We start from the raw sequence: 27,318 nt of genomic DNA on the forward strand, positions 1-27,318 counted from the left end.
CTAAAATCTTCATGTTTCAGAACCACAACTGATATTAAACACGAACAGAATTGGGACTCCAAACTTTGTGCAATTTATGGAATCTCTCCCAGTTTTATTTTAATGTTGAAGCATTTTAAATGCTTCTTTTTTTATAATCAGTCCACTTGAAAAGGCTTTACTTGGTTGCTTTTTTATGAAGAATAGCTGAAAGCTTTTTTTTTTTTTTTCCCCTAGTCCCACACCATGCTTCTGCTAATTACCATTGATTAGGAAACAGCTTGCCAGTTAACCCTGACAGTGTAATCATCAGTTTGATAGTATTGCATGTCATCCAAAAGGTAGGCAGAACTTATTGTTAGTTTCAGACAATTAGCAAGGGGCTGGCAGAGCTTACAATTGCCTAAAAGCTAAATGTTGCAGAACAGCTGCGATAAATTATTGAATCAATTAAAACATGATTGGATGTTTGTCAGTATATTTAAAGCTAGCAAACAAGCTTTTAGCTGTCATGGAGTAGAACCAAAAATTAATGGAAGGAGAAAGGCTAGCAGGAGGGAGTTTTTTGGGGGGGGTTGTGTTTAGGCGTTTTCTGTTTGTGTGTTTCTTTGGTTTTGAATTTTCTTTAAGCTTCGGGATTTTTTTTCTGTTCTACTCTGCCATTAGCATTAGTTAAATATAAGTAAAAGCTAGCATTGACTTAAAGCAAAAGCATCTGATAAAGAGTAAGACCAAAAATGACTTTACTTCCAAAGTGGTTAACTTTTCTAAAAGGCAAAGAGGTTGTTATTGCTAATGCTATAATTGCAATATTGACAATTGGTGGGCAGCAGCTATTCTCTTTTTTTACATTCAGCTGTCCCTGTCACGTTGGACAGAACCTTATCTATGGGCTGGCTTTCCTAGGAGTTCCTGCACTGATCCTTCTGGTTGTTGGCTATGCCCTGAATAACCAGACTTGGAGGCTGGTTACTGGCAAAAGATCTCCTCTTCAGAAAGAGACTACACCAAACCGGTTACTGCATTGCAAACTGATATGCTTCGTCTTGTGCAGCATCACTGGGAGAGCCCTGGTTGCTCCAGTAACCTGGCTAGCAGTCACCCTGATAAATGGCTCCTATTATGTCTGTGCCATGAGTGAGTATGTCTCCGTGCATTATTATGGAGCTAATCCTAATGTTACTGCTAGCGAACGCAGAAGGATATTGGCTGCATTTCCGTGCAGTCAGTTAGTTCCTCCAGAGCTGACCCGGGCAAGAGATGAAGTGATTCTCCTACTCCGATACCAGTCACAAGTGAGTAACTCATTGCTTCTGTTGCCCATAATGATGAGAACTAGAGCTAATTCAGCAAATTGTTAAGATAAAACAAGATCAGTATCTTCTGCCTTGAGCGCTAAATCTGTGTGTGTTTTGAAGCCTGCTTTGTTCCTGTTAAGTTGAACTGAACTTTAGGTATATAAATTACTATGTCTGGTTGTCCTATTTGTTACCTGTTACTGGAGGATATATTCTTCCTTGCCTAGTATCTTGAAAAGTACCATCAAGAGAAATGGAAGCTCAAGAGCCAGGGAGGGTGTGAAATTTCTTCATTCAAGCATAAGAAACGTGACTATCGGGCCAGGCCACAAGAGCTCCACATGAACGAAATTAAAATCTTGGTTTTTTGATCAGACTCAATTCTAAAAGCTTACATACTAGGTAAATAATAGGGGGAACATTAAGTTGTCACTTCAGAGAAATTGGTTTTAAACAGGCTATATTAGGCTAGGAATTAGATGGCTTCTCACAGTAATAGTCGTGAAGGCAAAATCCTTAACAAATTATATAAAAAAACTTCCTTAAACTTGACAGAAAGAAGCAGCTTTGCTGCATGGCTACCTCCAGTAGTATCGTGGTTTAACTCCAGCCGGCTGCTAGGACCATACAGTCACTTGTGCAGTTTTCTCCCTTCTCCCCTTGAAGGGCAGGGAGAAGAGGAAGCAAAGGAGAGGAAAGGGAAAGGAAAAAAAAAAAGCCTTCTGGGTTGAGATAAAGACAATTTAATAGAACAGTAACAGAAAAGGAAGAATAATAATAGTAATGACACAAGTCATTCTTACCACCTTCCTGAGCAGAGATTCTGGATTTCCCCCCTGGCCAAGCCACACTTATACAATGAGCATAATGTCTATGGTACGGAATATTCCATTGGCCATTTTGTTGTTCTGTCTACACTCCCTCTCAGCTTCTATGGGAAGCTGAAAAGAGTCCTTGAAAAGCATAGACATTGCTTAGCAACAACTAAAACAATATGCATTATTGAAATTCTTTTCACAGCAATCACTAGGAAGAAAAGTAACTCTTCCCCAGCTGAAACCAAGACAAGTAGGCAGGGACTGGATTTGATGGCAACAGACCCTTACCAGGTTTATTTATACCTTGTTAACCTTATTATTCAGGAAAAGTAAGTAAAGATGGGGCTTTGAGCAACCTGGTCTAGTGGGAGATGTCCCTGCCCGCAGCAGGTGGGGTTGGAATTAGATGATCTTTAAGGTCTATTCTAACCTAAACCATTCTATGATCGTCCTACAGATTTTCTGATGCTCAGAAGTTACCACTGTATTTTCAGCTGTAACAGGTTTTTTTCCTTTTCTTTTTCTTTGTAAGGTGGCTGGCTGGCTTCTGATTGCTGTGGTAGTCATCACTGTCTTCCTGTCTTACTGCCTGGCAAGCTGTTTCTCCCCACTCAGCTTTCTACATTTCAGATATTGGAGCAGCTATGTCCATAATGAGCAGGAGCTCTTTGACGAAGCAACAGACCAACACTCCAGGCTGTATGCCATGCAGCATGTAAGGAAATTCTTTGGCTTTGTCCCAGGGAGTGAAAATGTAAAGGAAATCCGTATCCCATCCCTCAGAGAGTGGCAAGCTATTTCTGGACTGGCCTTTCTAAAACGAGTGGATGAGGAGCACTATGATTACAGCCTCCTCCATGACTGGGCACTCAAGGAACCTGTAAACGGAAAATACCTGAAGACTGATGAAGATCCTGTGATCAGAACGCAGCTCTGAGGGCCCAAGGCCCTACCAACACCTTTGCAGAAAAGCAGGAACATGTCTAGCTCCTGATAGTTCAGACCTGAGCTGCTCTGGAACTTTCTAATGCCTTATTACGTTTATATATAAAGTGCATGAGCAAGTACATCTTGTTAATGTAGTCCTTCAGTACACGCTTACAGATACCTTTCCTGATGGCATCTGACTTCTGTGGGATGTGATAGTCTATGTCTGGATTAGGGTGGGCTGTTTCAAGCTGCAGCACTCTGCTTTCTAGTAATTGTGCAAAAAGGATGAGTATGTACTAGGAGACAAAGTTATTCCCAAATGATTTTTCTTTCCTCCCATTAAAAATCTTTAAAAATTAATAGCTAGACTTTGATTGGATCCTATGAGTCAGTCTGTTCTGTGCAGAGCAAAAGCAGATGTCCAGAAAAGCAGAGGTTCTTTCAGTGACCTCTATCAGAAATGCCTTATTTTTTCTCTTCCGTATCTTTCCTGTATTATGTGAATAAAATATACTGAGCTAACTACAAGCTAAATCTGTGCAGAAGAAACATAGGGGCAAACTTCAGCAACAAAGGCTAAGTCTAGATACAGTGATGAGAGACCTTTCAATTCCAGTAAGGAGATAACACACCCACTGCGAGACACAGGATGAAGGAGTGCAATATGTAGCAGGCACATGAACAAACACTTTACATGTGGAAGTTTGAATTCAAAAGTATTCTGGCCGAACGCAATAGCAAGGTTAGCCTCCTATTCCTTTTAGATATACTTCAACGTCTCTGTTGTTTGTGTGCTTGCCTATTGTAAAAATAGCAAAGGAGGATGGGAAACAAATCTCACTCTGTGCAGTAAGGTTTCCTCTGTCTGTGAAATTTAGTCATATTACTGTCCCCATAAATATTACTGGGATTAAAACCTAATGAATTTAGTGAAAGAAGGCTTAACGATGTTTTTATGTTAATGTAATGTGGTATGATGTGATGTTAGTGCATCTCCTCTTTAACTCCCTGTGCAGATGTTTCTAAGGGGGGAAAAAATGCCTACCATAGTTTTTCCTAATGCTGCTTGTTATTACCTTGCTGTGTATATGTGTGTGCTCCAAAGCAATACACTAGATTATAGGATCTGCTGTTAATAAATAACCCCAGAGTGTTGACATGGAAAAACATAATTATTTAGTACATATTAGTAGAAAACACAGGAGCCAGAAGTAAGTTAAACTGCAGATCTTGGTAACTGTGTTTAGTCTTGAAGATTTAAACTTCTAAACAAAAGCAAGCACTTTAGCAAATGATGCATGTGCTGAATAACTGGAGAATGATGCACATTTTACATCACTTAAAAAATTCTTACAAATTCCCACATATGTATGTCACCTGAATCCTAAACTTTCAGTTAACAGAACTGCATCATTTATACGCACTCCTTAGGCAGCAAACAATCTCTGTTAGTAAACACAGTCTTTAAAAATCTTTGTGTGGTTTTGTTTTTTTTAATTTAAATAAGATGGAACACTATTTGTAACATGGATATGTGCAACTGATTTGTGTCTCTGGAAGTTTGGGCAAAAAAACCCTATACTGATATCTGTATCCAAATGAAAAAAAAAATAACTTCTGTCTTTATATTTTATGTTGGTTCTTTCCTCTTCCCTTGCTTTACAGTGCATCATTTTTATAATTGTAATATTTGCAGTTAAGAATGAGCTGTCAAATTCTTTGAACTTCTTGCTAAATTAACTTTTAAATCAAACTTTATGTTTTCCAATTTTGTCCCAATTACTATTTGCCCTTTAATTTTTTATAGTTTATAATTTAAAATACTGAGTGGACATACTAGCTGTATCTGTCATTGTGAAGTCAGCCTGCTGCTAAACAAACAGACTATCACCCATGAGCATACATTAATCTATAGTACTAAACACACTAGCACTATAGGCAATTTGGTGTATTTCCCTCCACTCCTCTGCTCCCTGAAACACGTTATGCATTAGTAGTGAAGACACAGCTTTCAAAAGAATTCATGATTACAGAAAAATCAATGAGTTGGTACCGAACAGTCTAACTGTGCTTGCTAAAACCTGAGTCATCTTACCCAAAATCAATTTAGAACTGCAGTTTGTTCACTTGAAGTGAATATTGTCTTTATGTCCACAGTAAAAGTTTTTCTGGAAACTCTTTGCTTGTAAAATGCACCCAAGGGAGAAGTGCTGGCTGAAGCCCAGAGAACTGATGCACCTTAAAACTACTCTGTATCAAGTACCTTTCAGGGTCTGCTGTTGTTTAATCCTCAATACACTTAAATTCATCTTTGCAGGTAACTCCCAGTATGGGGGCTCCCAACATTGCTGCCTTGATGAATGCATTTCTGCACTTACATAATGATGCTGCCTATGCAATGCAACTTCTGAAATCACTGTGAACCTTTCCTGGAAAGTTTGCAGGTGCTTTTGAACTCCAACCTGTACCACCAACTGTTTTGTTTTGTTTTTTTTTTTCCAGCTGCCTCAAGTGAACTTCCAATTTCAGCCTGAAAATGACATTCAGCTGCCTCAATGGTGCCATTCCGCCATTCCTACAGCAACAGTTTTGAGTCCCCTTCACTTTGTCTCCTTCCCCCTGTAAATTTCCAGTGGAAGAACGAACACGCAGTGAATACCAGCCTCGCAGAAAAGCACTTTTTACAGTAACTCTGAAGGCTGCCTCTTCAGGTGGGAAGTCAGAAGTCTCAGGAGCAGAGCCTGTTCCTACCTCACCTACTCAAACCACGGCTATTCCCAGCGCCGGGGAGGGGAGAAGCCAGAGGAGACCTAGTGTAGATGATGAAGACAACGGTTTTCTCTCACGACAGGTACCGGTGGGAAAACACACCGAACCCGTTCTGCTCAGAGCTGAAGGCCAAGCAGCAAGTACTAGAATTAACTGGCCGGGGGGGGGGGGGGGGGGGGGGACACCACAGTTGATCACTCTTTGCGAAGCCAGCCGAAAATCATTAAGGCTAATTACTTGGTACCCTCACAACCCCACTTCCGGCTCGAGCAGGCCCACCGTCACCACTACGGCCGCTCTCCCTTCTTCAGCCCAAAGCCATCCACCGCCGATCAGGGCGCCAGGCATGACTAGCCGATGGCGGAAGGCAGCGCGCAGGCGCGGAGCGGCGGGGAGCGGGACGGGCGGCCCATGGCCCGTGGCGGCGGCGGCGATGACCGATTACAGCGAGGAGCAGCGCAACGAGTTGGAGGCCCTGGAGTCCATCTACCCGGACTCCTTCACGGGTGAGCGGCGGCGGCGGGGCCCGCCGGTGTGAGGGAGGAGGGGAAGGACCTGCCGGGGCCTGGCCCTCCCGGGCTCCTTCGGGCCTCTCCTTCGAGTTGGATGGTTTGGGTCATTTTTTTTTTTTATTTTTCCCTCACGAAAGGGCCTGATGGCCGCTGGGCTGCTGTACTAGGGCGTGAAACGTCGCCGGAGGGCGGTGTTTCACGCCCTGGTACAGCAGCCCAGCGTAGGCTTCCATCCATCCCTGTATCCCAGCTGTGGTGGGATTCCCAGCTGTGGTGTGTTCTATCGCTAAAGCTCCCGTATGGTGGATACGTTGGTTCGTCGGATTTCCAGGAATTCCTAGTTCCATCAAACAATTAAGGGGTATTTTGCCACGCTACCTAATCGGACGTGATGTGCGGTGCTCGGTATCCAAAGATTTTTTAATGGTTAAAGAAAATATATATCTGCGTTTTCTCTTTCCTGCCAGTGCAGTATTTACTTTGCCTGAAGTCCCACAGTATTTTACTTGGCAGTAACTTCATCGCAAAGACATTTGCCCAGTACATCTGCTCCTTGCTTTAATCTGAACATCTTTGAGGCTTTTCAGTTATATGTTAAAAGTACATGAACTGACCTCTGGTAGCTGGAGATGCTGAATCGCTGATACTGATATGGAATTAATATACTTTCAAATAGTCTCTGTTGCTTATTCTCAGTTATTTTTCATTCATGCTCAAAGGGAGGAAAAAAGATTGTAGTAGCACATTAGTAATTAGGCAAAATTCAGTTGATACTGTTGGAGCATATATACTAGATTGGGCATAGGTTATAACTGATACAGAGCAGCTCTTATTTGAGGATATGGTCTGCAACCTGCTGCGTGATGAGGCTTCTAGTCTGTGAAACTTTAGATCACAGGGCTTACATTTTGTGCATCTCTCTAGAGGTGCTTGTTGTCTGTCTTCTAGCTGCCTCGTTCACGCAATTTTATTAGTAGTACATTAGTACATCTAGTACTAAAATGTACATTACTTGAGTAGTACATTTTTGAAGGAAAGCACTGTGTATTCCTTTTTTGTTTTAAGAAGCATTTGCTATATTAAGCTGTCCTAAACATAGAAATGGGTGCAGACATACTGTAAAAATAGTACAGGTTAAGAGTGCACTGGATGCTCATCACACATATCTAGCACAATAAAGAAAAATAGCTTTGGGAGCTTTCTGCCCGCATTCAGTGCACTAACATAAGTCATATGATGGTAGATAGGTTTGTGGTTTTTGGAAAAGTGAAACTTCCAAAAGAGAAAACATCAACAATACCAAAAAGTTTCTCTTTTGGGAAGTTATGTGCTGTCACTCAAAGAGCACTCCAAACACCCAAATGTATATGGAAAATAGCTGTTAATTGAAAAGGCTTTATTAATAGGCCAAAAACGTCTCCTTAACGCTGTATCAAGAGCATCCTTGCTTCGTTAGTCCTTGAGAAGTTCAGTTTTAATGATGTGAAGTAGTTATCTGATTTAAGGGATCTCTCTTTTTTTTTTTTTTTTTTTCCTTTGAACAGTATTGTCAGAAAAGCCAACGACTTTCACGATCACTGTGACATCTGAAGCAGGAGAAAATGATGAAAGTAAGTTGATCATGTCTTAAACGTATATAGGAGGAGTTTCTGTGTTAGCCTAATTCTGTCACCAACGAGTAGGTGTACCTCCACTGAAGTCCTCTTAGGGGCCTGGTTCCGCAAACATTCCTCAGAAAATGTAGTTCAATGATTCTGGTGATCTGTGTTTGGTTTACAGAAATGCTGCACTCTCGCTGTGGCTACGTTCTGACATGCTGAATCTCAAATGTGTTGCAGCGTAGCTTCAAAAAGAATGGATTATCATCATCTGTGTATTATCTTACAGTCATGTTGTTAGGTGTTCTTTTTCTAGCAATTGTATCTATATCAGCCGCATGGGAGAGCTGAATCTCTGTGTTGTGAATATGCAGCCCTTAAGGAACAGTTCCAGAACAAAGAGCTGTGGGTCCCAAATCCCTTTTTGTTTTGTTGGGTATCGGTGGTTGAATGGGCTTGTTGTAAGAAAGCCTTGCTCCAAGGAAGTTTGAGAACCACTGTTCTGGGTTACTGTACCAGAAGGAAGAAACTGCTGCCATCTCCTTTGGTTTTAAAGGAGCAAGTGCTGCTCAGGGCAGGTAAAGAGTCTGCTGGGCTGCCAGAAGTGTGAGTCTTGAGGAACAGAAGGAAGGCTTCTCCCTGATATCTGACAGAATATGTGAAGGGAACTTGATTTGCCTTGTTGCCATGTTATCCTAGCTCTGGATGGCTTCAGGTGAAGCACGTTCTCCTTAGGCAGTTTTCTGCATATTAACTTGTACTGGACGTTTTGTCCTTTTCACATGATTTATGTGGAGCCCTGGTATCCAACACAGAGGTTAATACTCTGGACAGGCACACAGAATTTAACACATTAGTATGCTGAGATTCTCTCTAGCTCTGTTGTTAGGGCTCATCCTCGTTTTCTCCAGCTTTAAGTGGGATATGAGGGAGAAGAGATCACTGCTCTAGTACCCACCATGCCACAGAAGGTTTTCCAATCTTTCTAAAGACTTTTCAGACATTAGTAGCCTGTAATAGTTCCTGTAAGGGTAAACTTCATCGTATTAATTTTTCAGAACTCTTGCATTATATTTAAATCTCTTTGTGTAGTTTTAACATCTGTTTAAGATGACCCTTTGAGACAAGAATAATTTATATTTTAAAACATTTAGTCTACTAATGCCATTGAAAAATAAACAATTACAGTTATATAAAGTTATTACCATAAGAATATGTGGTTTTTATCTTGTAGCTGTCCAAACAACCCTTAAATTTACCTACAGAGAAAAATATCCTGATGAGACTCCACTTTATGAAATTGTCTCACAGGAGAATCTTGACGATAATGATGTCACGGACATAATTAAGCTACTAGAACAACAGGTAAGGAAAATGGAATATCTCAATTCAGCTTGATATCACTTCACATTTTAGCCAGAATTTCTCTCGCCAGTTGTTTTCTGAGGTATGTGCTACTGATTTGAAAGGTATTCCATACAGTAGAGACTAACTTTGAGGTTTGAGTTTGTTAAGTGACATTTTTGAGTGAAATTATGTTGATGAGGTAAAATACAGGGCTAGTTCAGTGTGCAAAGGTACAATAATGAAATGGAAGTGCTGTAGAGCTTCTCCTTTAGCTTAAGGTGAACTTAACTCATATATAGTATTTGTGGAAATAAGTCACTTCAGTTTTACTAGAAAAGATTTAAAAATGCTACATTGATTCTTGATTCTTTTTAATAACACAACTATTTGTGGGGGGAGGTGGAATATCTCTTTAGCCTTTGGGATCAGTGAGAGTGCATTGTAAAGGAATGAGAAGGAAACAATTCTTTGATTTCAGGAGTGCTTGACAAGTCCTCCCTGACTTAAAATTGCTGTAATATGTTCAGTAGACGCTCACTCTTTTCAGTTTACTTCATATAACCTTCCTTCCATCAACTGATGTTTTTTGTTTTTCCTTGGAAGGTGTTCCACTTCAAAGAGGAATGTAATGGGATTAAGGGATAAGCCATTTCAGGAGAAGAGAGGTTCTGAGTGACTGTTGTCTCTTTAAGATTTATGATATTCAAATCTTGATAGTTGTGTTCCTACTAAAGGTTTTGTTCTATTCATGAAAATGCCTTCCTGATGTCTATAATATTGATAACCTGAACACAGAGATCATCATTGGTGTTTGCTGCACGCCCATTTGGGGGTAACTTTAACTGGAATAACTGGCCAATTGACTTGAATTTTACAGTGAGCTTTTGAGTCTGTTGCAGAGTGTCTCAGCTGTGTTATCTGCATTTGCACAGCATAATGCTTCTGAAACATTTATGCATTCAGCTAATGAAGGTTTGAGGTTCTCCTTCTGTTTGAGGTTGCCTTCTTTCATTGTAGGCAGAAGAAAATTTAGGAATGGTAATGATCTTCACTCTAGTCTCAGCAGTACAGGAGAAATTAAATGAAATAGTGGATCAAATAAAAACACGAAGAGAAGAGGAAAAGAAACAGAAAGAAAGAGAAGCAGAAGAAGAAGAGAAAGTATGTAAAATAATCTTTTCAACTAAAAATTTCTCGCTTTTTTTAAATGCGTGGAGTTGATGCAGGAGCAATTCGGGGTTGCACTGGGAGAGGGACATCTATCCCAAAGCTGAAACAATTAAAACTTAACGACGAGAAGGGTCCGTAGTGCACTTAAGTAATTATATTCCCACTCCCCTCTTTTCAGAGACTTATTGCACGTTCACAGTCCCTTCTAGCATTACTCCTTAAGGCAGGGATTTTTCCAAAATGCAATCAAAGTTGCTATAGCCAGTTTCTTGTTTGAAGAGGCAAGAGGCGATGGGGAGCAAAAAGGGCTAGAATATGGCATGCTACACACAGGCTGCATGTCCTGAGAAAGTCCCCCTTCCTTCGTAGACTGAGTGGGTAGGGTGGAAGCAGTGAGACCAGTCTTCAAGACCTGGTTTGTCCTCCCTGCACGTGTCCTTTCTACCAGCCACTGTGGAATAGTTTTTCTAGTTGTGGAATGTGCTGTGAAAAGTGTTAACTACTGGGTCTTCACTTTCTTCCTCAGAAATAGCTAGAGGGTGATGTGACTTGGCAGGTTCAGTATTTCTGAAAATGACAGTAAAAGAGCTGGGGAAAAAGAATCCTTTTTTTCTGTCTTAACAAGATAGAAGAGTTATCATATTTTAATGGAAAATATTTCAGTGTAAATTGCACTCGAGTTGATAATAGGTGCTGCCTACTTATGAGTAACCTGTATGAGTGGTGTGTTGTTAACTATTGCACTGTATGTCCAAAAGTAGTACATGGAGGTTTGCCGTAAGAATTTCCACCTCAGTATGGCTCTCTGAAGGGAGAGTCCCATGACAAAAAAGAGCAAGAATGTATTATTTGTATATTCTTAGGGTTAGGATTATTTTCTCAGAGTAGTTCACAGCAAGCAGTGCTTCCGGAATGTTGTAATTTAAGTAATTAAGAGAATGCTTATCTTCAGTCATAGCTTTGCCAGTTGTGTTTGCAGCCTTGTTTTCTATTCTTTCAGCAACGTTTTCATGGCACTCCTGTTACCATTGAGAATTTCCTAAATTGGAAAGCGAAGTTTGATGCAGAACTCCTAGAAATAAAAAGGAAAAAAATGAAAGAAGAAGAACAAGCAGGCAAAAACAAATTAAGCGGTATGATTTGAAGCTGGTCCTAAAGTTTTTGTAATGTTACCAGATTATAGTGACAAGCCTAACAGTAATTTTTTACACTGAAGATGGTGGTAGTAAATAAACTCTTAATGCGCTGTTTGGTTATTGTCCTTCATGTCACATGAAGTGTTTTTGAGTGCTAACGTTGGACTAAATAGGAAGCTAATAGATTTGAGATTTCTGCTGAAGTCATTAAAGTTCCTAAACTGTGTGTTTAAGCTTCTCCAGTTTTGTGCCAGACAGTACACCACTTGGAGCTGCTGCTGAGAAGCATTGTTCTGGCAGAAATAGTTGGGGTTTGTTGAGCAACAGAAAGAATCTACATCAGGCAGTTTATTGATTTGGCTTTTATTGCACTGGATTGTACAGTGACTTCAGGTTATACAAAAGTATGTAGGAGTTTGGGATGCTGTTGCTTGACAGAAGGAACACAGAAGCTTGCTGCTGCATACAACAAGCTTACGAGTGAGAAAGCTCAGATATTTTTGGGAAAAGCTTGTTGTAGCAGTGGTTTCGGGCTCTGTATTTTGCAAATCATGGTTTGTTCAGCAGAAAGCAAGCTCTGTATCCAGTGGGCAAAATATGGAGGAAATTACTTTTCTTATGAGAACCTGTAAGAATTAAATCTTTGTCATCCTCCTCTATACTGTCCGTGGCTTAGTTTTGGACTGGTTCTCCTGTGATGTTGGATATGCTTTTAACCCAATTACTTGAGAAAGCATAACCAATGTGATTGTGCTGCGTCACTGTTACCTTTTCTTCTCGATTCTGAAGGCTTTTGAATGTTCTGGCTAGTTTTGACAAAATTTCACAGAGATATGGAAATTTTAATGGTAGTAAATTTCATGAAAAGCTCTACAGGGCAGGGGACACGCTTGATTCCCCTCTCAAGGGAATGTATTTAGGTACATGCAAAGATGAGATAGTAGGAAACATGCTTCTTCTAGTTTTCCTGTTCTTAAAATCATTGTTAGCATGCTATTTCTATTTTTCTCTATGCAAGTCTAGTCTATAGAAGCTCCCCATTACAAAACTAAAACCAGGCTTGTTCTCAGATGTCATGAGTGTAACCCCAGTAGAAAGCAATGCTTTCTAGATGGAAGATGGGTAGTTTATGTGGAAAGTGTCCTGAGCTTGTCTTCCCCTGCCTCCCAATTAGAAAGGTTTCACTCTGGCTGGTGTGATGTTTTCTTCACGGGTATGTGTGTGTAGGAGTTCGTAATTTGGAATGGGGAGGATATATGGAAAAAGGAGGAGGAGGCAGCTAATTTCCTTTCCGGTTGCCACAGAGGGTTTCTTGTGGAGTGCAAGATGAGGACTAAAGCAATAATGATTGAGCAAAGGCTGTGGGGTAGTATGATGTAAATTTTCCCACCCCCTATTATTGAAGCCTTAGTAAAATTAAAGTGGCTATAAGAAAAAGTGTCCATTTCACACGTAAGAGGAGGAAGCCTGATGGCACATGTGCTAACTATCGTTGCCTTAGGCTGATAGTTATTTCAGATTTCTGCTAGCTTATATATTATTTTTTATTTTATTTCTAGGTAAACAACTGTTTGAAATGGATCACAACCTTGATACCTCTGATATCCAGTTCTTGGAGGAAGGTAAATTTATGTTTGTTTCCACAACTGAAAGACAGTGGCTTAAAATAGATCAAAATTCCTAAGCAAAATCTGTATTATATTTCTGACTTAACAACCTACCTCAGTATCACTTGTGCATTGGAAGAACTTTATAAGAAGTACTGTTTTGCAGATTGAACAGAAGTTATTTAAACTTCTTTCAAAAACAAACAGAACGTTTTCAAGGTGCTAAAGCATTTTTGTTTGCAACTTTGTTCTTGAGTTGATCTTACTTGAATAGAAGCAACAGAAGTATTTGGACTGGAAGCAAAACCCAAAACAAGCAAAGCAAAAACAAAACAAAAAAAAAATCCACAACCGAACTCTGCCTTTTCTCTTTTTTCTAATAGGCATCCTTTCTTACCCCCAATTTCAGGGATAGATCTTGAAGTTCTGTCTCCTTCTCTCTGAACCTCAACATCAAGAGAGGTGATTCTGCCACTTTACTCTGCTCTGGTGAGACCTCACCTGGAGTACTGTGTGCAGGTCTGGAGCCCTCAATATAGAAAGGACATGGACCTGATGGAGCGGGTCCAGAGGAGGGCCACCAAAATGATCAGGGGGCTGGAGCACCTCTCCTATGAGGACAGACTGAGGGAGCTGGGGTTGTTTAGCTTGGAGAAAAGGAGGCTCCGGGGAGATCTCATAGCGGCCTTCCAGTACCTGAGGGGGGCCTACAGGAAGGCTGGGGAGGGTCTGTTTACAAAGGCCTGCAGTGACAGGACGAGGGGCAATGGTTTTAAGCTGGAGAAGGGGAGATTTAGATTGGATATTAGGAAAAAATTCTTTACCATGAGGGTGGTGGAACACTGGAACAGGTTGCCCAGGGAGGTGGTTGAGGCCCCTTCCCTTGAGATATTCAAGGTGAAGCTCGATGAGGCCCTGGGCAACCTGGTCTAGTTGGGGGTGTCCCTGCTGACTGCGGGGAGGTCGGACTAGATGACCTTTGGAGGTCCCTTCCGGCCTGGACCAATCTATGAATCTATGAATCAAGAGTAAACATCTTGCAGGTCAAATTAAATGCTATTTGCCTCTGCAGCCCAGTTCTTCCTCATGGTTTTGTGCAGATGTGTCTGTTTTCTTACGAAAGATGTCTGACCTGGTGCCAGCTGAAAATTTTGTAAGCCTGTGCCAAAGGATGTTAAACTTGGAAAATCTGTTGGAGATAAATCAAATAAATGTACAAGTAACATTTAAAAAAAAAAAAAAAGTTGTTGATGAACATCAATGAGTATAAACTTGAAAGAGCAGTAATGGGAAAGTTGTGTTTCTGCTAGTTAGAGGACATAATTTCACCTTGTCTTCCTCCAAAATGCCTGAAGGGAAGACCGGTTGTTGATGGAACATTTGGCTGTCTCGAGGGAGGAACAGATCTCTTCATTTGGGCTCTGTGTCCAAATGACTTGGGATTAATGTATTAATTTTTAATCTTGTTGCTGTCGCTGATTAAATGCTCCTGTCCTTATTGCTGTTTGCATTCTGTCATAAATGGAACAGGTTACTGACTTCAGTTTAATATTACAATACTGTGTAATAAGTAATACTTATTTTCACAGCACCTTACTCAGTGGCCAGAAGATGTCGCTGCTGATAACACACAAATAAAATAGCAGTAGTCCTCAAGTTTTGTCCTTAGGTCAGCATTGTCTCTTTCAGAAGAAAATGTGAAAGCATGCAAAGCTTCGTCTTGCTTTTAAAATTTAAGTCTGAAAGCAAATGTTTGTAGGTAGGCATATAAATGGTGAGGGTGTTTTTTATAAACCCTATGTGTTTCTGTGGCTGTGATAGTTGTAAATGTTCCAGCTGTGGGGTCCAGAGTTCCTACTTTGACAGTACTTGGGAGAAAGCTCCCAGAAGCAGAGATTCTATAAATGTTAACTTCATTCTCCCAATGGATTCTGAGGTCCTGTGCAACATTTCTCTTGACTGGGTTTTGGGATGAGGATAAAAAGCTTCACTTTAGCTGTAGAAGGTAAAATGTGGCATTTAATTTTCCATTTCTATATGACGTATAAAAATCCAAGTAAGTTACAGCTTCCTACTTGAAGAATGAATATGAAAGTGTTGTATATTTTGTTGTTCAGGTACTGTGTTCCTACTTGCATGAAAATAAATTATTTTTCTGTTCTTTGCAGCTGGAAACAGTGTGGAGGTTGATGAATCTTTATTCCAAGAAATGGATGATTTAGAGTTGGAGGATGAAGAGGATGACCCTGACTACAACCCCGTTAATTTAGATAGTGATTAGACTTTTTTGAACTGACTCTGTCATCGGTATGGACATACGTAGGGAGAGCGGGGCAGGCAGGAAAGCCACAGCATCTGTGGCTTTAGTAACATGTATCAGTTTTTGTTTATTTTTCTTTCCAAAGAAAAAAACCAAAATATTTTAAATCCAGGAGAATGGTCTTCTGATGACTTTCATCATAAATAAATTTACTTAATATCTCAAATGAAAAATTTGAGGAATATTGATGCCTGAAAATGCTATTCTGTTTTCTCTTATTTCTTCTTTCCCGTTTCTGTAACTCTCCTTTGAAGAGACGTGACAACAAGCAAGATGGAAAGATGTTATAGCAGGCACTAAACGCATCTGAAGGCTGAGCAGCTGTTCTGCTCTCTTCCACCTAGGGATATACACGGGCAGCTGTGGTGAATGAAGGGGATCACATACTATGCGGTTATTTTTTTTTTAATTTTTTTTTTTTCTTCTGTGGAATTTAATACAAGTAATGGTTGGTTCTGTTGCCCCAACGTATCAGCTGTTGATATGGCACCACTAGTCACCTTTTAATAAGGCATAGCCTTACTTCAGTTTAATGGAAACCATTTCCGTACCACTAGAGTAAAATCATTTGCCGTAGTTGAGAATAATTTTGAGTTTCAAAATGACTAGTTTAAGCCTGTAGGAAAAAATCAGAATGAGATTAAGTCCTCTTAAAAGGTTTGTTTGATTTGTTCAGAGGTGTTTTGTTTTTTGGTTTTTTTTAACTTGTGCATCAATGAACTTTGATGGCAAAAAAACCCCAAAACAAACCACAACCCACCCTAGGAAAACTAGCCTGCTTTTGGCAACAGACTGTTGAAACACTATCAGTGGACTAAGGAATCCTGGAGTACCAGGATTTATAGAGTGCTTAGAGGTTTGAATGTAATGGGTGTTATTTTAGAAACATCTTGTTGTCAGCCCATTAAAGTTAGCACAACACACAGTAAAGCTACACATCAGCTCCTGGATGGTAATTGTCCTGCAGAGTTGCTTGTGGAGCTAACAGCTTGATGTTAGACTTCTTCCTTCCCACCCCCAAAAAACCACAAAATACTGTGAGAACTGTGGTGTTTGAAGATGCCGTGTTTAAGACGGTATCGGCGTGAAGGATGACAGTATGGGTGAAGGTTTCAGAAGGCAGCTCTCCACATAGGGAACCACCAGGCACCTCAATGATTAAACACCGTGTGCTGAATTTTAAAATATTGTTAGTAGACTGACTTGACTGTGCCACCTTCAACCTTTGAGGAGGATTGCACTAAAGTATCATAGTTCTTAAAGTTCATAAATTTGTTAGTCCTCTAATATTTGGAAATTCTGTATTCAAAATGGGAAATACAATTCCAGAAATAATGTAAGGTGTAAAAGCTGCTCTGATCATATTGCTTGAGAACATCTGTTTGGTATGATCTTTAACACGTTTCAGTAGTCTTTTCTTTTTGTATTCGAGATGAATGAGTTTCTAGAAGATAGAAATAAATGCTCAAGTACCCTGTAAATACTTTTATAAATTAACCATGTCCCTTTTTCCTTACTGCCCTCTATTTGATCATTTTAATTTTGGCTACTAAGAACTCTAGACAAGCATCTAGGTTTCAGTGATAATGTTGTATGTTTCAAAGCAATACGCAGGATCTGTGTTCCAGCAGAATACCAAATACATTTTAAAAATTGTGAGTTGATGTGATATTAAATGGGATTTTTTTTTCAAAGATAAGGTTGGATTAGAAGCTTCATATTAGATTGTTGGAGGGGAAAAAAGTGCTAGAGATGCATCAGCGACTTAATACCGCGCACCTGGGGAGGGGAGGAACTGCAGCTCCAGCTTGTGAGTAGTTTCAATGGACAGGGTTGAAAAAGTCGTGAGAGTTGGAACTCCCTTTGTAAGCAACACAGAAAGCATTACTGTCTACAAAGGTGAATATAACGTAGACCAGATGCATGTCAGGAGTGGAGCTGTTGGATTTGCAACTATTTTTGGACTTGCTGATAGAAAGAAAATCTTGAGATATGTCTCTGAATTAGTCTTCTCATGTGAAGCCCATAGGTAAGGGGCTGCGTGGACTCGAATTGTTTCGGTCAATAAGCAACATCACAGAGTGGAAAATACAGATCACTTTATTAGCAAATATTTGAGCATCAGTGTTTACAAAGGAAACGGGATCTCAAGCATATCAAAGCGTAACCATACAGCTGGTCAATCTTACTTCCAGTCTGGGCGTTGAAGTTTCTACCAAAAGAAGCCTCATGAAAGGCACGAGTGAAAGATCTTTCAGAAAGTGTGTAGCAACACCGATCTATCCTTACTCAATTGTCTACAGCTCTGGTAGTATTAGATGCCAATGAAAGAAAAGAGAACATGAAGAAAGCAAGCCAATTTACCAAGGAAGCTCATTAAACTGCCTTGTAAAATTGCAAACAGGAAACCGGTATATCCATCCAGTATAAAGACCAAAGGACGCTGAAACTCAAAACCAGCCTACATTTCATCGTTAATATCCCAGATGAATTTGATGGGCAGGGTCTTCATTTTCTCTTTCAGAACTTGGTCAAACCTTTCACTCTGTGCCACTGTCATGATGTTTTTCCAGTCTCCGACAGTGCCTGAGGAAAAAAGCAGCAAAGGGAGGTGAGAAGCAGAACGCGCACCCCTCTGAAGCCTGCTGCAAACAGTGAGCGCTACTCCTGGGGGGAATTCCTGGCTTCCTCAGCACCTCCCTGTTGCTGGGCTGCGAGTGAGGCTCTGTGTGCTCTTTTCAGGATGTGCTTCCAAATCTTGGTGCTGTGAAGAAAACACAGCATAGACCTATAATCCTGACTCCTCATGAAGTTATACAACTCCTTTGTTCTGGTGTTTTGTCTGTGGACTCCTTTGAGATCAAAGAGGAAATCATGAAAAGCAACACCTCTCCTTTCTCCTTTCAGTGCCCCACCTCAGGTTTCCTCCTGGTCGTCCTAGCGATACCCAGGAGCCCAGGGATGGACTCATCTGGTAGTTGGTCGCGAAGGTGTATGCTCACCCAATTAAGGTGACTCTAGCCTCAAAAATTAAAACACATTTTAAAAAAGGATGATCTTACCCCTGGTTCAGTACAACCCTTAAATCATTCCGATATCTGAGAGGCCAGTTACAACTCGTGTTACAATCAGTAAACGTTACCTTTTCATTATCCTCAGGACAATACGGTGAAATCATTGATGCCACAGCAATAAAACTGTTCTTATAAACTTTATTTCCTACTAACCTGAACTCTCCCTCTGAAAATGGGGCATTCCAGCTGAGACCAGAAACCCTAGGTTCATCTCATACCAAGAAGTATGGGATCAAACAGTTGTTGCATTGGACTGCTTCCACTTTACCTTTTCGTAGAAAACTACCCTTGTCTTTTGCGGCCATGTCATCTGGCAGGTTCTCATAGTTGGCCCTGGGGTCTTTCTTCATGTTCTCAAACGTAGCCTGTCTCACAACACTGTCCACTTCCGCTTCACTCAGCTTCTTGCCTATGAAGTTGCAGATCTTCAGCACAGCACTTCTGAGATCCTGCAATAATGTTACTTTGAAGAGTCTTGATGAAGCAAAGAGCTAAATGCATACAGTAGTGACATCCCCCATAATAAAGGACATACATTTGGCTGCAATCATCACCATGGTTTTTATGTGAGCCTTGTCTCACTTGCATCAGTTGAGTCCTGGAGAGCAGTGATGCCGTAGCTCACTGCAGCACCGTGCCCTTGGAGAGGGGGAATTCTGGGTTCTGCTCCCCACGCTGCAAAGCCAGCCTGCATCTCGTGTTTGGTGCCCTGGCAAAGTCGCGCTGGCACCGTGCCTGTCACTGTAAAGGTGCTCAGCCCATGGGCTTCTTGTCAGTTGCCTTGTCCTAGCCAGGAACTTGACCTGAGCAACCCCAGGCTCTGAAGCCTGAGGGACCACCGCAGTGGCAGGTGACGTGGGCTGTGCTGCCGTGGCTGGGATGCTCTGGGGCTTGTCCATGAGGAGAAGGACAGGCACCTCGGAGAAATGAGGACTCACACAAAGGCACGGGCAGCCACCAAGCTGGAAAATTGTGCTCAGCAATTTGAGAGCTCCTCAAGTACTTTAAAGCCCTGCTTCTTCAGCACTTCTTTCCTTTAGTGGACCTGTCCTTATGAGCCCAACATTCCCACTGAAGGTACCCACAAAAGCCGTGTTCTGTACTGTTTCAGAAAGGGTTTTTTGAGGTGGCAGTGAAGATAACTTGTATCATACTGGAAAGTGTTTTAGCTAATCTTTGTCAGGAAATTAATAAGAACCAATGAGACAAATGACTCTCTCCTCTCAGAAGTCTCAATTTGAATTTAGTCCTCAACAGATTCAGCACTTTCCAATATAAAGTGTAATTTTAAAGAGCTGTCTGAAAATGCACTCAATATAGGAAGAGAATATCTTGAATACAGTGGTACTGATTGACCTCACCTTTTTCATTTCTTCATAGGTAAGGAAGAGTATATTGAAATCCTCTGCATGACTGTACCAGCCTGAAACGTGATCCAGCCACGAACCGGCAACGACTTCACAAGGGAAATTATGGAAACAAACTATTAACAGCTAACAATAAAATTATCATTTGAAAGCATTTTTTTTTAAGTAATATTTTTGACAATTTGAGGGAAGCTTTGGATTCAGGTCACAGCATACATGAGGATTCTGGTAGTTGGTACTTATTGATATAATTAATCTGCATTCAATCTGAGGGCATGCAATAGGATTTGGGCTCCTCAGTAAAAAACATATCCTACCTTTGCCAGCTAAAAATCTCTCCATGAGAAGGTTAAAATCTGTTATTTCCTCTACTGTAGTAATGTATTTGGAGAAGTGGTAGTAAGAAACCATAACGTCCTTAGGGTTCCTGGAAACATAAATAACCTGCAAAACAGTAAGAGTCTTGTCTCAGAGATGTTAGAGGACTCCAGTACCCTGAGCATCAGTGCAGTTTTCCATACAGGTCCCACTAAAAATGTGTGAAAGCTGTTTGAAGGTGACAATGCCGATAGGTAAACTCTGGGTAACGTAGTGCTGTCAATTTGTTTACGGGGGTGGTATTTCTGTAGTTGCAGTCGTGCAGTGCCTGCAGCTGACTCTCTGCATGGGATCAGTGTTACAGACTTCAGTGATGCTGGTCACTTGTGCAAGGCAGTCAGGCTGCACTAGCATCACGAGAAAACCATTGGGTTGATTCAGCTTCACTTTCTGTGTACAGTCATGATGAAGTGAAGAAGAGTTTCTTGCAGTCCCAGCTTTGGTGGTGCCGACAGCATCCATACTCTGTGACCTAAAGTCCTGGCCTGTGGTGCTGGTGCCAGAGGCAGGAGGCAGGCTGACTTTGAATGGTGTGTAAGAAGAGCCCTGGCACCTTAAAAGCAGGAGCTGTTATGGGCCAGGGTGGTTTTGGCTCCTGCTGTCTCCGGAGAGCTGCTGCCTCAGGCACAGACCAGGCACCACCGGTGAGATGGGCAGCCTCCTGCCTCTCAACTGGCAGCATGTGCCAGCTTCTGCCATGTTTCTGCTCCTTACCACTTACCGTCTAATTGGGGAGAGATAATACAGCCTGGCATGTTGCCTTTACGGACTACGAATGTTTACAGGGAGAGACAGAAGAACCATGCTCTCAGTGGGCCTTTCTATACTGTGTAAAATGACTACTTTTGATTCCTGATTAACTGAAAATTATCTTTAGCAAAACCAAACACATTATTTCCAAGTATTTAAAATAAGGATTCCCAAATGCATTCCAGGAAAACTCAATAATTGCCTTGTTAAAAAACTCTGACCTGAAACCACAGTCCTGTCCTACTCATATTTTCAGTGTGGGAGACTTTTTTCAGATTTATAAGTGCTCTGGAATCAGGCGTTTTCACATCTCAGCCCCACATGAGAGCTGCTGCCTCAGGCACAGACCAGGAAACAGCAGCCAGGGCAAAATCAGTGCAAGTCTGACCGTGGCAGATGCTCCTGAGATGCACCACCCCTCTCTCTCTAGCAGTGTTGGGGCTGAGAGACTTGGCAGAGGGAAACAGAAGACTTGTGCTTTAGAAGGTCCCTGATCTCCCCACATCTACAAAGCAGGTGATATTTCTTCCGAAACATGGGGAGCTGAAAGAGGAAAATGGTAGGGTTTGGACCACTTCGCTGAGGCATATTGGCATGGCTATTTTTATGAAAATCATAAAAATAACTTCACTTACACATGCTCTTTTCTTTCTCAGGTCTCTTGGAACTAAGTAGTAAGGCAGGTGGGTGGCAAAAACACGAGGCAAAGGAAGATTTGCATAATCCATATTTTTTAAATTGTATTCCAGCCATGGGATTCTATCCATGGTCTCCATATTTTCTGTTCCATTACGGTGGCCTTCATGAATTATTAAGCTCAAAATATTCTGAGTCCACACAGTACCTGAGAAGGAAACCTTTTTATTTGAACCTTGCTAGACTTTTTTTAATTTAAAGATAGCATATTGTCATAAACAGAGCCTCTGCACAGCTATAATGAAATATAGATACATGCTCACATACTTAAGGGAGCAAACTGTGCTGTGGTAGAGATTCAAGAGAAGGATTGGGGGGTACCTTGGATTGATAACTGCTGGGGAAGAAACGGGGTGGTGGTGCAGGACAGAGGAAAATTCTGCACATACTCAGAGATGATCCCGGCCTAAAAGCAAAGCTAACAACCCGAGGTACTTGTGCACTTAGATGGCTGAATAAAGGCAGATTTTTCCCCCTCAAGAAACAATTCCATTCTTACCTGATTTTGGGTAAGTAGCTAGAAATATGTCACTATCTCTGATTTCAAAATCCTCCAGTGAAGCTACGTACTCAAGTGAAGTATTTGTAACAAAATAAACCCCTTTGTATTCGAAGAGATATTCTTTTGATGGTTCCATTGTTAATTGGTTGTCCTTATAGGCAAATAATCTGCAATAAGAAAATATGATGTTATATGTTTTTCTTTGGTTGTCATCTCACAGAAACAAAAAATCAAATTAGTCACTAGTTCACAAAGAATCCAGTGCTGGCAAATTTTAGCAACATATATTCCAGCATAATTCTGGAAGCAGCACGCTGAAATTTAGTTTTCAGCTTTTCACAACAACATCACTCAGAATACATTTCTAAGGAAAAAAGGAAAGGTGTAAAGGAGCAACCTTTACTCCTATAGAAGTGTAAAAAATAATGTAACTAAAGGCAGCCCATGTAAAATCACTTGTGAAGTTTCCTGGAGGATCTGTAGAGTTTTCTTTGGGATGTCAGAAGCTCTTGACCAGAGCTTGCTTAACTACCAAGCTCTCATTCTGCATGTTGTGACTGAAACCATGTTCAGAATGTCTTATGACAATTTCTGCCTCCCTCTACTTACTCTCTGTCTCATTACTAATGTTTCTCCCACAGCCAGCATCATTTCTGCAACCTGGGATGCACAAACATGAGTGTTTGTTACTTTCTTAAACATGCCTACTGGTTTTATGAGATTGTTGTCTTGTGTCTCATTAACACCATTGCTGTATATTTGCCAGGAAAACTACATGTTTGGGAAGAGAGCCTTTCCTACCCGGAAATTTGTCTGGGTTTCTGTCTCCTGCCTCCCCCTTGCAATGTGACCATTCCTGTGCCCTCTTGGACTGCTGTGTTTGCCATTGCTGCACAATGTGGATATTGCCCTTGCTCAGATTTGTCAAATCAGCTGATTGCACAAGACGTGCCAGTCAGTGATAAGAATTCACCACAACAGGCAGTTCTTGGAAACGAGGCCACTGATCCCACCTGTGACCAGCAGATTCTCTTCAGTTCACCCTCTGCTTCCCCTTTGCCTTCCTGCTCTGTGAACTCCCCATGAAGGGGTGCCTGCTCCCCGCTGGGCCCCGTGCTGTCCCGCTGGGCTGTGCCAGCATGGCTGCCTTTGGTGGGAACACTGCCCTTGGACCTGCAGGGCCGAGGAGGTGCTTGGACACCTCCGCCTCGTTGGCCGGGCTGGGGAAAGAATAAGAATGCAGCAGCTGTTGCCATGACCAGGGGACACCCGCTGCCCACCCTGCGCTGGGCAGACAGGGCCAGGTAACCTCCAGCGGCTTGTAGGAGGACACACGGACGTCTCTCAGACGTGGCAAAGACTGTGGCAGGCCCTGATCTAGACAACTTCTTGGGCATGCAGTGCTACCAGGTTTTAACACAAACACATGCCTTTGTTTTATGAGATCAATCCGATTTAACTTCTCCCCTAAACTCCCTTGCTTGGTATCATTAGACAACAAAGAAATCCTTTGCTCTGGGGGATGCACAAGCTCAGTTCCACTGCAAAAGGCCCATAGCTAAAGAAAATGTGGCCAGATCTATCTCCTGCCTGGGAGAACGGACCCCTGTGCTTGCACTGGCCTCCCTCCACCCGTGCCGGCAGCGTGGGCCGTGGCCAGGGCAGGGAGGGCAGCGACGGACAGCGAGAGGAGCGATGGAGAGAGAGGGCAGTGACGGACAGCAAGGGGGATGAGGGGAGCGAGGGCAGCCGCTGTCTCTATAAAAGCCTGAGAGGTGCTTCGACCTCACAGTGAAGCCTGCATTTCACAACTGAAACAAGCCTCAGAGAGTCAGAGCTCTAAATGGAGAAGAACCCCAGGTTTAAAAAGTAAGGGAATGGTTCACTTCTAAATTCAAGTTGTTATCACAAAGCTGGGGAAGTGCTAAGAATACAAAGGTATGGAGAATGAGCAAAAAATGTTACTGATGCAGGAGAAAGAGCAAGAAGCTTCTGGGAAACAAAAAGGAGACACATTCAATGCACAAGATGCAGAAACCTCCTTGATCTTGTTCTGCCAAACCCCTAAGTTTTTATACCACTTTGGGACAAAGGTTATTGCACTGCTTGTTTCTTACAGATGTAGGAATACACCATGAAAAATATACCATGGGAAAAAAAGCCTTGCTCCATATCCTGAAAAGCCTATTCATGCTCTAGTGTACATGGCGTGAGGAAAAATAAACATTTGGCAGTGCTCATACCAGCCAGCTACGCATCTCAAACACGCATGTCAACGATCTCTCTCCAAATGCAGACACAAAGGTGCCTGCCAGTGTATCTCCTACATCCACAGCATCCGCACGCTTTCCCCCTGCTTAGTTAACTGTCTCACAGCTACGACTCCCATTTCTTTGCTGAGTGATACAGAAAATCCCACGTGAGGCTCCAGTTTCCCCACCGGCACTGGGATAACCCTGCTCTGGACGGCCATCCTCCTCCCAAGCACGGACCAGCTCTACCCCCTCGTTCTCTGCAATGCGCTCTCGACCTTCTGAGAGGGTAATACAGCATCATTTAACTCACAGATCTGCCCTTCCAATAATTTCTGGCACACTTACCTCCTCTGCTCTCCGTTCGGTGCCAACGCAGATGTGTGCTACTACTTCCCAGCTCCGTGAATGCGAGTCTCGTTCTAGAGATGCCTGTGCATCACGTTTCGTTTTAAACTGGGAGGTAACCCAGGGACACTGTGTGGGCTGGCTTACTTTCAATATTTGCTTATCTTTAACACAGGCAGAGATTAGCGTATAACTCAGGAAAAATGTGAAAGCAGACCAGTTAGATTTTTGAAATTATTTACATGCTCTTTTTGATTTCTGTTCATTCTGTCTTTTTCTTTTTTTTTTTCTTTTCTCAAGAGCTTTATTGAGGAAGCTTGGGGAGGAGCAGAAGTGAATAAAATCTTTTGCTTTTTTTGGTAGTGTGGGTTTTTTTCTCAGCTTTCACTGACCTTTTGCCCAACTTGGTTTGTATCTCCGAGCTGCGTGTGAGAGTAGTCCCAAAGAAGAGCCGGAATCCACTACTCCCCTGAAGTGGTTGATCAGACCGGTCTGACCTGGTCTCAGCCATGAGCCTGGAATGAGCCGCTTGGGTTAATCACCTGTAAGTGCTCATGTTAAGTTTTGCTGTGAGGAATTTTATAACCGAAATAAAATAATGCCTGAGACACTTCTCACTGAAACCTGCACTCCAATGACATTACAAAGAAGAACATTTTGTTCTCCAGCTCTATGTTGTGTTTTGTATAGGATTGCTTTTTAACCTGGATCAATTCCCCAGGTAATCCCTGAAGTTGGACAACCGATCAGTCAGGTTGGTCAGCTTGTGAGAGAGCCAGAAAGAGGAGTAGGGCTGAGGTTTAGATAGTGAGTGGGGAAAGCAAATGAATCCAAAGGATATTCTCAAATGTCAGCATCCTAAAGCTAGGATTTGTCCTGGCTTGTCAGCAATGATGAATTACAGTCTATCTGCAGTTAACTGAACATAGGTGTAATGTATGTTATCTTTTTGTTCAGCACAAATAGTCCATTGCAATATTAATAATTAATCTGGGGATCCAAATACCTAAACATGTATTGTGCGTGCAGTTGCACAAAGTTCAGGGTGAGTCTTGGAAAGGAACTATATGGCTTATTGTATAATTTAAAGACCACCAATGGTCTCAGTGCTATTCCACGGTCAGTGTGGACGGCGACATCTCTCATGAACCCCGTGTCTGCTCTCTCCTACAGGGTTTCTGTCACCCGCACACTCTGTCTTCCTCTTTCTTTCCCTCCTGTAACTCACAACCGAATGTCTTTTACCTCTGTCTTGTATCCAAGATCCATTACTCTGAATTTCACTGAATTTCACTGAATTTTTTTTTAGAGTTGGAAGGGACCATATAGATCATCTAGTCCAACTCCCCTGCTGAAGCAGGATTGCTTAGAGAATGCTACTCAGGACTGCATCCAGGCGGGTCTTGAAAATCTCCAAAGAAGGGGACTCCACAACCTCCCTGGGCAGCCTGTTCCAGGGCTCTGTCACCCTCACCGTGAAGAAATTCTTCCTCATATTCGAGTGGAACCTCCCATGTTCCAACTTGGGCCCGTTGCCCCTTGTCCTGTCACTGGGAACCACTGAAAAGAGTCTGGCTCCCTCCTCCTTCAACGCACCCTTGAGATACTTATAGGCGTTAATAAGGTCTCCCCTCAGCCTTCTCTTCTCCAGACTAAAGAGTCCCAGCTCTCTTAGCCTTTCCTCATAAGGGACATGCTCCAATCCCTTAATCATCTTTGTTGCCCTTCACTGGACTCTTTCCAGTAGTTCCCTATCCCTCTTGAATTGGGGACCCCAGAACTGGATGCAATACTCCAGTTGTGGCCTCACCAGTGCAGAGTAGAGGGGGAGAATGACTTCCCTCGACCTACTAGCCACACTCTTCCCTATGCAGCCCAGGATTCCGTTGGCCTTCCTGGCCACAAGAGCACATTGCTTGCTCATTGTCGTTTTGCTGTCTACCAGGACTCCCAGATCTTTCTCTTCGGAGCTTGGCTCCAGCAGGTCCACGCCTAACCTGTATTGGTGCCTGACATTCTTCTTGCCCAGGTGTAGCACCTTACACTTTTCCCTGTTGAACCTCATGAGGTTCTTCCTTGCCCAGCTCTCCAGCCTGTCCAGGTCTCGCTGGATGGCAGCACGGCCCTCCGGGGTGTCAGCCACCCCACCCAACTTGGTATCATCAGCAAACTTGCTGAGGATACACTCTGTCCCCTCGTCCAGGTCACTGATGAATATGTTGAACAGGACTGGACCAAGTATTGACCCCTGGGGGACACCACTGGTTACAGGCCTCCAGCTTGAGCCTGTTCCATTAACCATTACCCTTTGGGTCCTGTCACATAGCCAGTTCTCAATCCACCTCACTGTCCCCTCATCCAGCCCACACTTCCTTAGTTTTCCAATGAGGATGTTATGGCAGACAGTGTCAAAAGCCTTGCTGAAGTCAAGGTAGATGATATCTGCTGCCCTCCCCTCATCCAGCCA

General features: G+C 42.2%; 3 protein-coding genes across 3 annotated transcripts; 2 read left to right on the top strand and 1 right to left on the bottom strand.

Annotated features, from left to right (window-relative positions):
- Positions 1 to 716: 716 nt before the first annotated feature.
- On the top strand, positions 717 to 3,032 carry CALHM4 (calcium homeostasis modulator family member 4). The gene is made up of 2 exons (XM_074150969.1): positions 717 to 1,274; positions 2,628 to 3,032. Exons 1-2 carry the CDS (start codon positions 717 to 719, stop codon positions 3,030 to 3,032), a joined length of 963 nt encoding a protein of 320 aa, XP_074007070.1.
- Positions 3,033 to 6,148: 3,116 nt separating this feature from the next.
- On the top strand, positions 6,149 to 17,591 carry RWDD1 (RWD domain containing 1). The gene is made up of 7 exons (XM_074150379.1): positions 6,149 to 6,300; positions 7,851 to 7,916; positions 9,139 to 9,269; positions 10,269 to 10,412; positions 11,422 to 11,554; positions 13,117 to 13,179; positions 15,333 to 17,591. The coding sequence occupies exons 1-7, from the start codon at positions 6,228 to 6,230 to the stop codon at positions 15,443 to 15,445; spliced, it is 723 nt and encodes a 240-aa protein (XP_074006480.1). The 5' UTR covers positions 6,149 to 6,227; the 3' UTR covers positions 15,446 to 17,591.
- A 354-nt stretch (positions 17,592 to 17,945) lies between these two features.
- On the bottom strand, positions 17,946 to 22,396 carry LOC141466696 (amine sulfotransferase-like). The gene is made up of 6 exons (XM_074150763.1): positions 22,249 to 22,396; positions 21,689 to 21,897; positions 20,243 to 20,369; positions 19,920 to 20,014; positions 18,827 to 19,007; positions 17,946 to 18,070 (listed from the first exon to the last, which is right to left on the bottom strand). Exons 1-6 carry the CDS (start codon positions 22,385 to 22,387, stop codon positions 17,946 to 17,948), a joined length of 876 nt encoding a protein of 291 aa, XP_074006864.1. The 5' UTR covers positions 22,388 to 22,396.
- Positions 22,397 to 27,318: the final 4,922 nt, after the last annotated feature.

The sequence above is a fragment of the Numenius arquata genome, chromosome 7 (assembly GCF_964106895.1).
Source record: "Numenius arquata chromosome 7, bNumArq3.hap1.1, whole genome shotgun sequence".
Classification (NCBI taxonomy): Eukaryota; Metazoa; Chordata; class Aves; order Charadriiformes; family Scolopacidae; genus Numenius; species Numenius arquata.

Excerpts from the sequence above, each read along its gene's own strand:
- LOC141466696 (XM_074150763.1), bottom strand. The coding sequence starts at position 22,387 with ATGGAACCATCAAAAGAATATCTCTTCGAATACAAAGGGGTTTATTTT. Across the intron at positions 21,898-22,248 it reads AGCTACTTACCCAAAATCAG|GTACTGTGTGGACTCAGAAT; the intron begins GTAAGAATGGAA and ends TTTCCTTCTCAG. Across the intron at positions 19,008-19,919 it reads CCTATGAAGAAATGAAAAAG|GATCTCAGAAGTGCTGTGCT; the intron begins GTGAGGTCAATC and ends ACATTATTGCAG.
- CALHM4 (XM_074150969.1), top strand. The coding sequence starts at position 717 with ATGACTTTACTTCCAAAGTGGTTAACTTTTCTAAAAGGCAAAGAGGTT. Across the intron at positions 1,275-2,627 it reads TACTCCGATACCAGTCACAA|GTGGCTGGCTGGCTTCTGAT; the intron begins GTGAGTAACTCA and ends TTTCTTTGTAAG.
- RWDD1 (XM_074150379.1), top strand. The coding sequence starts at position 6,228 with ATGACCGATTACAGCGAGGAGCAGCGCAACGAGTTGGAGGCCCTGGAG. Across the intron at positions 7,917-9,138 it reads AGCAGGAGAAAATGATGAAA|CTGTCCAAACAACCCTTAAA; the intron begins GTAAGTTGATCA and ends TTTATCTTGTAG. Across the intron at positions 11,555-13,116 it reads AGGCAAAAACAAATTAAGCG|GTAAACAACTGTTTGAAATG; the intron begins GTATGATTTGAA and ends TTTTATTTCTAG.